Source organism: Nycticebus coucang, chromosome 5 (assembly GCF_027406575.1).
Source record: "Nycticebus coucang isolate mNycCou1 chromosome 5, mNycCou1.pri, whole genome shotgun sequence".
Taxonomy (NCBI): domain Eukaryota; kingdom Metazoa; phylum Chordata; class Mammalia; order Primates; family Lorisidae; genus Nycticebus; species Nycticebus coucang.
Genome location: NC_069784.1, coordinates 38,696,895 through 38,707,099, shown reverse-complemented (window position 1 = coordinate 38,707,099; position 10,205 = coordinate 38,696,895). Strand labels below are relative to the sequence as shown.

The 10,205-nt window shown below is 36.1% G+C and overlaps 1 protein-coding gene across 1 annotated transcript in view; it reads right to left on the bottom strand.

Moving 5' to 3' along the window:
- Positions 1–203: 203 nt before the first annotated feature.
- The window catches only part of STXBP3 (syntaxin binding protein 3), a 71,058-nt gene continuing 61,056 nt past the window's right edge, over positions 204–10,205 (bottom strand). The window contains exons 14-19 of the mRNA XM_053592034.1: positions 9,976–10,114; positions 9,023–9,129; positions 8,291–8,383; positions 6,432–6,517; positions 1,796–1,944; positions 204–903 (exon numbers count right to left, since the gene is read on the bottom strand). Coding sequence (XP_053448009.1) covers positions 809–903; positions 1,796–1,944; positions 6,432–6,517; positions 8,291–8,383; positions 9,023–9,129; positions 9,976–10,114 — 669 coding nt within the window. The 3' untranslated portion in view covers positions 204–808. The remainder of the gene's footprint in view (positions 904–1,795; positions 1,945–6,431; positions 6,518–8,290; positions 8,384–9,022; positions 9,130–9,975; positions 10,115–10,205) is intronic.

Below are 10,205 nucleotides of genomic sequence, written 5' to 3'. Positions count from 1 at the left end.
AGGACTACAGGCACCCACCACAACGCCTGGCTATTTTTTGTTGCAGTTTGGCCAGGGCCGGGTTTGAACCTGCCACCCTCGGTATATGGGGCTGGTGCCCTATCCACTGAGCCACAGGTGCCGCCCTAATTTACAACTTTTAAACCTCCCAAATCCCCCTCCACACCAGAAAAAACAAACTAGGTCAATTTTTGTAATGATATTATTTATTTTTTTCTTAGAATGGTGATGATTATTTTTGGTCTTCTAATTGAAACATAATTTCAAAATTACATAAAATTGTGTTCTTTGAATTATCTAGCAAGATAGTATACACTGTGAAATTACTCTATATTAACTTTATACATGAAATAAATTGTGAATTTCAGTTAAAAAAACTATAGGAAATAATTCTATCATACAATAAACATTTACAGTTTTTACTTTTACAATCTCTTCACTTAAAATCATTCTTTTCCAAAAAACCTATACTTTGTCATGAGACACACAGATACAAGTATCCAATGAATAATTAGTATGTACATATGTGGCTGTGAAAAATTACCCATAATTCTAATACATTCTGCTCCAAAGGTGAAAAAAATTTTTAGAAAGCATTTTAACATTTCTTTTCATCATCTACAAAGCAATAATATTTAAATTATCAAAAATGGCAAATCCAATGAACTCCAATAACTCATAATCAAACAGTCCCTTAAGAAATGTATTTGAAAAGCCATTGTTCCATAAAATATTTACATTGTTTAAATTACATGAAAGCAACATTTTCTTGTTCTATGGCTCTCCAAGCCCTTCAGAAAAAAAAAAGCTATTCATCCTTAATAAAGGAGACTTTATCCTTGGGTTTATTCAGCATCTTTATATCATCCAATAGCTTTTTAGGTGTTAAAATATGTGTAGAACCTGGTGGGAGAAAAGATAACTTTTCAGAGACCAACAGTTACATCAATTTTCCTTGACGTAATATATTGTGTTGTTCAAATAAGCAAGTTCAGTAGCCTAAGGCAATTTAACAATTTCGATGACATTCCCCCCAAATCTGCCTATTCTATAATATCCAATACTTCCTCACAACTGAGCATGCTCAGTAATTCAGAAACACTGCCTGTTTCCAAAGCTTTGTCTACTTTGTGCTATGCATTAGGAGACTGAGGAGCAAAACTGGGGATTACTATATGCTCAGAACTGCAGGAGCTGTCATTCAATGACAGAGACCCACTAAACAGTGCTTCAAACTGAGGCTTGACATACAGATCTAGCACCTTTCTGAGTCAGGAAAATTTATCTGCTAGTGACTTTGACTAAAATTCTAAAAACTCAATTCCAGTGTCGGGTCTACATCCACAAAAAATTCAAGGTGTATTTGAAGTAGAAATGTATTTATGCATCCAAAACTAGTGATGAGACCAAACAAAATCACAGAACATAATAATACAGTAGAAGCATCACAATTGACCACCTCCCCACACCACTTTAAGTTGACCCAATTTTCACAGACCACATGCACATATCAGTATATTAGTTCCTGAAGTTGACCACTTTGTTACAATCCCTTGGGCATCCAACTTACAGAGGTTTTGCTGTATTTTAAAAGAACAAGCTCATTTCCCCAAAGTCAGAATATTTAAAATTATCAAAAAGCCAATAGGAAAAGATTCTAGTATGTCAGATAAAATACTTACTGTGGTTAAAAATAATTTTTTTAGTCTTAAATGTATAACACAAAATAAAGTTTTATGTGCATATTTTTGTATTAGTTTGCTTTAAAAAAAGAAAAGAGAAAATCAAATCTTACCAATAACAACTTCACAGGATTTATATGCCTGAGAAACTTCATAAGCGCAACGCATTTCAGAGTAAGTAATTCCTCCAATTACAAAAACAATCAGCTTTGACCCATTTTTTCGGTCTTCTAAGTAATTAGCTCTGGGTTTCTGGCGAGCACTAAAAAGTAAAAAAAAAAGCAAACATGTTAAAAATATTTACGAAGCCATATGCTTGGAGACTTTTAAAAAAGCCTAACCTAACTCAACCAAACTCAAATTTAGTGTCAACTACATTCGTTTTAAGGAAATGACTTAACTAGACCACCAAGAGCGAGGCAGGAAAGCCCCTTTTCAAAGTGCTGGTATCAGTGCTTAGCTTCCCAAGGGGAGCACTATGGAGGTGACTGAGGGTGACCTTAGTGATATTCAGCAGTGAAGTATGCAGTACTTTTTCCAGGATGAGGATATGAACTTAATTGTCAGACCTTGTAGGTGTAAGACCTGAGATACAAAAATAATGATTAAATCCCTATATCCCGAAAACCTCTAAATAGTACCTAAGAGCACTGGTTAAAATAAGGGCAACCATATTTCTAAAGCACAGCTAAGAGTAAACAAGTCAGAGAAATCCCCAGAAGCCAGGGCTGGTAAACCGAGTTGAGGCTCTCAGTCTGCCTTGCCTTGTAGCATATTTTCAGATCTTAGCGAACAGGCAGGCTGAGCCCTGGGTACTGTGCAAGGGAGAGACTGGCAGCTAAGACCCTGCATGAGGTCAGGATACTGTCAAAAGCCAAGGGAGATACCAAAAAGCTTCTCTAATAACTACACCCACAGGCCTTCTGCATGACGGCTTTAGGTGCTATCACTCTACCTTCAAGGTCTGAAGAACTGCAAGTTGAAAATTAACAAATGTAAGAAAAAAACTCTAATCAGGCAGAAGTATAGGCAAAAACCTCTCCAAAGGGATCCACCTTCAGCTCAGAATTCACAATTACAAAAGAAACAATCATGAGTCTGCAGAAATAAAAGGCAGCAGAATTAGACATCAAAGGAATGTTAAGATATAGAAATTACTAAATACAGATACAAATTATGTTTAAAATTATAAAGGATAATAAAGTAGGTTAGAAAGTATGACAAAATAAGAAATAATTTAAAAATCCTAGTATATTTAAAAAACAAATTAAGTAGAACTTCTATGATGGAAAAATAAAGTCAACAGAAACTGCAAAGACAGCTTACACAGCAGATTAAGAGAGAACTAAAAACTAAATCTGAAGAAAAATTTCCAGAATGAAATACAAACAGCAGAAGAAATGAAAAACCTTGAGAGATTAGGAGACATGAAGACAGAACGATATGTTCCAACATCAGACAACAAAAGTGACAATATTTGAAGAATTTATGTAATAAGAGTCTTGAGATTCAGGAAACATAACTGAATCCCAAGGAAAGAAAGAAAAATAAATCCTCAGGTAGACAGACATACCATAGAGAATGTACAAAGTATCAAAGACAAAAAGCAGCTGGAGGAAAAAAGGCTGATTACCCACAAAGATATGACAAGACTAATAGAAAACATGCCCCCCTAACCTTCTGAAGAGCTAAAATAGAACGCTGGAAAGAGCAGATTATCTTAAAGTATTGAGTGAACATAACCCTGGACCTAGAAATTCATGCTGGCTAAAGCTGTCATGTAAGAACACAGAGTAGGGGGTGGTGCCTGCGGCTCAGTGAGTAGGGCGCCATCCCCATATACCAAGGGTGGTGGGTTCAAACCCAGCCCCGGCCAAACTGCAACAAAAAAATAGCTGGGCGTTGTGGCGGGCGCCTGTAGTCCCAGCTGCTCGGGAGGCTGAGGCAAGTGAATTGTCTAAACCCAGGAGTTGGAAGTTGCTGTGAGCTGCGATCCATAGTACTCTACCAAGGGTAATAAAGTAAGACTCTGTCTCTTAAAAAAAAAAAAAAGAACACAAAGTAAATAAAGCTCCATTGTCATATTTTAAAGATCTTGAAAAAATTATACTTCATTTTATATGGAATCAGAAAAAACCTCGAATAGCCAAAACATTACTCAGCAATAAAAACAAAGCAGGAGGAATCACGCTACTGGACCTCAGACTATACTATAAATCGACAGAGATCAAAACAGCATGGTACTGGCACAAAAGCAGAGAAGTAGATGTCTGGAACAGAATAGAGAACCAAGAGATGAACCCAGCTGCTTACCATTATTTGATCTTTGACAAGCCAATTAAAAACATTCAGTGGGGAAAAGATTCCCTATTTAACAAATGGTGCTGGGTAAACTGGCTGGCAACCTATAGAAGATTGAAACTGGACCCACACCTTTTACCATTAACTAAGATAGACTCTCACTGGATAAAAGATTTAAACTTAAGACATGAAACTATAAAAATACTTGAAGAAAGTGCAGGGAAAACTCTTGAAGGAATCAGCCTGGGTTAATATTTTATGAGGACTCCTCCTCAGGCAATTGAAGCAGTGTCAAAAATACACTACGGCGACCTGATCAAACTAAAAAGCTTCTGCATAGCCAAGAACATAGTAAGTAAAACAAGCAGACAGCCCTCAGAATGGGAGAAAATATTTGCAGGTTATACCTCCGATAAAGGTCTAATAACAAGAATCCACAGAGAACTCAAACGTATTAGCAAGAAAAGAACACACGTGACCCCATCTCAGGGTGGGCAAGGGACTTGAAGAGAAACTTCTCTAAAGAAGACTGACGCACAATCTACAAACACATGAAAAAAAGCTCATCATCCTTAATCATTAGAGAAATGCAAATCAAAACTACTTTGAGATATCACCTAACCCCAGTAAGAGTGGCCCACATAACAAAATCCCCAAACCAGAGATGTTGGCATGGATGTGGAGAAAAGGGAACACTTCTACACTGCTGGTGGGAAGGCACACTAATACATTCCTTCTGGAAGGGTGTTTGGAGAATACTTAGAGACCTAAAAATAGACCTGCCATTCGATCCTATAATTCCTTTACTAGGTTTATACCCAGAAGACTGAAAGTCACAATATAACAAAGACATCTGTACCAGAATGTTTATTGCAGCCCAATTCACAATTGCTAAGTCATGGAAGAAGCCCACGTGTCCATCGACCCACGAATGGACTAGCAAATTGTGGTACATGTATACCATGGAATATTATGCAGCCTTAAAGAAAGATGGAGACTTTACCTCTTTCATGTTTACATGGATGGAGCTGGAACATATTCTTCTTAGCAAAGTATCTCAGGAATGGAAGAAAAAGTATCCAATGTACTCAGCCCTACTATGAAGCTAAATTATAGCTTTCAGATGAAGGCTATAACCCAACTATAGCACAAGACTATGGGGAAAGGGCCAAGGAAGGGGAAGGGAGGGGGGAGGTTAGGGTGAAGGGAGGGTTATGGGTGGGGCCACATCTACAGTGCATCTTAGAATGGGTACAGGCAAAACTTACTAAATACAGAATACAAATGTCTACATACAGTAACTAAGAAAATGCCATGAAGGCTACGTTGAACAGTTTGATGAGAATATATTTCAGATTGTATATGAAACCCGCACATTGTAGCCCTTGATTGGGCTACAATGTACACAATTGTACTAATGTACACAGCTATGATTTAACAATAAAAATAAATTAATTAAAAAAAATAAAAGAATTAAAAAGAAAATGTGAATTATATGTGAATAATAACTAATATAGAACCTCCACAAAAAATGGAAACTAAAAGGAACCAAATGGAAATTCTGAATGTGAAAAGTAAAAAATTCTCTAGAGGTGCTCAAGAGCACATTTGAAATACCAGAAAAATCAGTGAACCTGGAGACAGACCAGTATGTATTACCACATCTGAAAAACATTGAAAAACAAGAAAGATGAAAGAAAAGAGAACCTCAGTGACCCACAGAACAACATCAAACCCCTCAATTTATGTGTAATAGGAGTTTGAGAAGAGGAGGAAGGAGGAAATGTGCAGAAAAAAATCTGAAGAAATAATGCCTGAAAACTTTCCAAATTTGATGAATTTACTTGCAGATCCAAGAAACCCACCACCCCCGGTAGAATAATCAGAAAGAGAACTACATCTACACACAACATAGTTAAACTGCTGAAAGGCACAAGACCACGAGGAAATCCTGCAAAACACGACTCAGAACATTGTTTGGGATACAAATGTGTGTAGAAAAACTATGAAGATATACAGGTGATAAACATCAAATTCAAAATAGAAAAGGGAGAGTGATAAAAATCCTGAATAATATATAGGAAGCTTGAATTGTATTTATAATGATAAGCTGGTTTCTGAGCATGTGTTTTAATATTCTTTGTATCTTTTTGAATGTTTCAAATATGCCATCACAAAAAAAAAATCAAAAAGGATTAAGGCCTTTGCTATGTGAAGAAGACAGACACTGGGGTGGGAGTGGGAGGATTCTTGTCTAGTTTAATGAAATAGTTTTATAATAAAGTACATCTTCGTATTGCTTATCTAGATTCATTTAAACAAGTTACAATTCAGGGAAAATTACGTGACTACATGCTTCAAAGAGAATTGCCAATGTAAGAGTACGTTTAATTATTAGTCTGCAATATCATAATGAAAATTCCATTAACTTTCACTAATAGGCTTTACCTTACAGCTCCTGAGCCATTCCATACTGCTGGGCACTGGGAACAATATGGCCATTCTTTTGAATCTAATCTATTATCGATGGCATCCTAGGGAAGAAAAGAATAGACACCATCAAGAAAATGTTATAAACTTCAGGACTTTTAAGGTTTGATTTGTTTTGATAAACTGCATGTCTTCCTTTCTTTGTCTGGAGGTCCACACACTGGCATGAGGATTCCAGGCACCTCACAAGGGCCTTTAGCTGTGTGCACTGCCGGGGATTTCTGAACATTACCCCGTCCTGATTAAAGCTTTGCTTTTCACAGCAGTGGCTTTAGAAGGGGACGTGCACACCTAGCTTAGGAACACTCAGGGTAATTCAATGGGATGTGAGAAGTTTTCCTTTTCATTTTATTTCTAAAAAATTTTTCATTTTTTCAGTGTTATATTTTATAACATACTTATGTGTATAAATAAACTACACATATATTTTAAATGTTTTATTAGCACAGTAATATATAATTTATAAATAAATAGGTGTATGTTCTTCCTACTTTTTTTTATGGTTGGGTGTGCATGACTCAAACCATTTGGAAACCACTGCTTTATAGCACAGTAGCACAATGGGGTATTAACAAAGGGACAAAAGAAATGAGCACAAAGTACTCAGTGGTCCAAGAATATTTCAGTAAGAATTCAAAAAGGGAAGAAAACCAAGTTTTGGGAGAAAATGTTATCAATCCAAGTGTGTATTTTTGTTTTTTTTTGACAGTCTCTTATACTGCCCCGGGATAGAGTGCAAGTGGTGCAATCACAGCTCACTGCAGCTCCACACTCCTGGGCTCAACCCAGCCTCCTGCCTCAGCCCTGAGAAGATGGGTGTGCCACCACCCTGGCTAATTTTTACATTGTTTTTTTAGAGATGGGGTCTTGCTATGTTACCTAGGCTGGTCTTAATTGCTGCAAGTGATCCTTCCATCTCAGCCTACCAGAGTGCTGAGATTATAGGCGTGAGCCACCACACCTGCCCCAAATGTGTATTTTTTGAATTTAACATGCAAATCCTCCTTAAAGGGTTTGAGAAAGTCAATGCTTACTTTAAAAATACAGGCTATTTAGTTCTATACATCATCATCATGAGAGAGAGAAAAAAACTTTATGTTGCAGAAAATGAAGCCTCAACTCTTCACGTTTTTCATGTACATTTAAACATGTGAATGACATAAAATTAGCCAAGCAAAACAGAAAAATTATAGTACTACATTGTGCCAAATCAGCTTCCAAAGGAAAGTAGAACTTGGGGCTCAAGTTGAAGGAAAACTGGCATAAATGGAATTATATGATTATGATTAAAGAATCAGTATCATGTTTTTATTGAGCTCATATAGCTTTTTTTAATTGTCATTTTGTAATTTCCTATAATTAAATATTATTTTCTAAATGCAAACAGTACTAAAGACATTATTCATCTGTTATAGCAAACTATAACGAGGTTTAGATTTTAATCACAAATACATTTCCGAGAATACTTTCCTATATATGGTACACATATATACAAATGTTATTTTGTTCAATTTTCATTCAATAAACTATAGTACATGTGCTACATATAGTTATTTAAAGCAATAGTAGCGACTGTCATAAAGCTATGTGTGCTTATTATTTATTTATTTTGTGTGTCTGAAGTCTTCAAGAAAATAATCTTCAAGAGATTCTTCTCCTTTGACCTCACATATGGCCTTCCTTTCTGAAGCTTCCAAAACTGTGGAAAATTCCTGCCCCATAGATACGTTGAGACTGACAGATAAACACACTAAGAGTAGAGAAGACTCTACAGATGGCAGAGCACTCTGATATAAGAAAAACAGAATAATTTTTACCTCCATAATATCTTTGATAAAAGGTGTCCATCTAGAGAGCTGAAAAGTTTCTTCTGCAGACCGATCCTTTCGTGTTGGTTTGCCTTGTTGAGACTAATATAATTAGAAGAAAAAATTAAAAACCAGGAATTTTATTCAGCAATACTTGCTTTCCTAACAAAAATGTTTAATTTACCAGCAAGCAAGCACTATATGGGACTTGACTAACACTAAAAGTGAAAATACCTGTTTAAAAAATCCAAATAGGTCTGGTCACATAATATCACAAGTATTCTATGCTTTAGTGTTAAAATTTATAGTTCTGTCAGAGAACAGTTTATTCAAAGAAAACTATCATAAAACTCAATAGGAAAGAGTGAGATTCTAAATAAAGTTCTTTCAAATTTGACTTAAGAAAGAGAATATATAATTATTTTCTATGCCATGTTATACTTAAAGATTAAATGTTTAACTGAAATACGACAATTGCTATAAATGAATCATAAAGAGAAAAGCGTTAAGTAGTAAATTACAACAGAAGCTATCAAATACTAATTCGCCAGAAAAGTGTATTTGCCTAAATTACTCACACATGGAAAAGTCAAGAAAACAAATTTTTTAAATTGCTTACTTAATCAAAATCTATAGAGTGAAGTTAAAAAGACTGTGTGGATTCACACATAAAAAAACATAGTTAAAGCAAACAACCACACATACCTATTTGTAAGTATTTCACAACATAAGATTTCTTACTTGGGGAACGATGGGAATGCCAAGATAACTCCAGTTACGAATCATGTCACTCTCATTTTCTATCTTTACGTTCTGGATCAACCTATCCAAATTTTCTTCTGTAGTTCCTTGGATAAGTAAAAATGAGTGCACAATTACGTAATTGCTATGTCAATAGTTTCTAGGTTTGGGTAGTACCCATGAATACAGATTTTAAATAAAAACTAAATAAAGTATATCCTTTTCAGCCTTCTATTTCATGTTTTTATTTATCTTAACCAACTTCAGCTACTACTTTTGAGTTTTCAAAGATTATCTTGTGATTGATAATAAGACACTTGTTAAAAAGTGATATTTATTTATTAGAGACAGAGACTTAGTTGCCCTGGGTAGAGTGCCATGGCGTTATAGCTCATAGCAACCTCAAACTCTCAGGCTTGATCTATCTTCTTGCCTCAGTCTCCCGAGTAGCTGGGACGATAGGCGCCAGCCACAACGACCAGCTATTTTTATTTATTTATTTGAGACAGTCTCCTTATGTCACCCTGGTAGAAGGTGATGGTGTCACCAGCTTACAGCAATCTCAAACCCTTGGGCTTAAGTGATTCTCTTGCCTCAGCCTCCCAAGAAGCTAGGACTACAGGTGCCCACCACAACGCCTGGCTACTTTTTGGCTGCAGTTGTCGCTGTTTGGCAGGCCCAGGCTGGGTTTGAATCTGCCAGTTTTGGTGTATGTGGCTGGTGCCCTAGCTGCTGAGCAATAGGCGTGGAGCCACGACCAGCTATTTTTAGAGACAAGGATCTTGCTCTTTATCAGGCTGATCTCAAACTCCTGAGCTCAAGCAATCTGCCTGCCTTGGCCTCCCGGAGTGCTACAATTACAGATGTGAGCTACTGCGCTCGGCCCGAAAAGTGATTTTTGGAGCTGAGAACTTTAATGTATTCATGAAGGTAAAAAAAAAAATCCCCCTTACCATTAATACTGAAGATGTAAAGTAGGATTGCTCTTATTTTATCACAATTGTCGTGATTTTTGTTGAGAAGAACTGGAAGGAGTACTCGCATAAAATCTTTCACCCTTTGTCCTTCTGCATCAGTTCCAAGTGCCAGGTCCTTAATGAAAATAACGTATCGTCAGTTGTCTATAATTCAAATTCATTTTTTTGGTTAGAAATATCTATTATTAAGATATTTTAATTTCAGA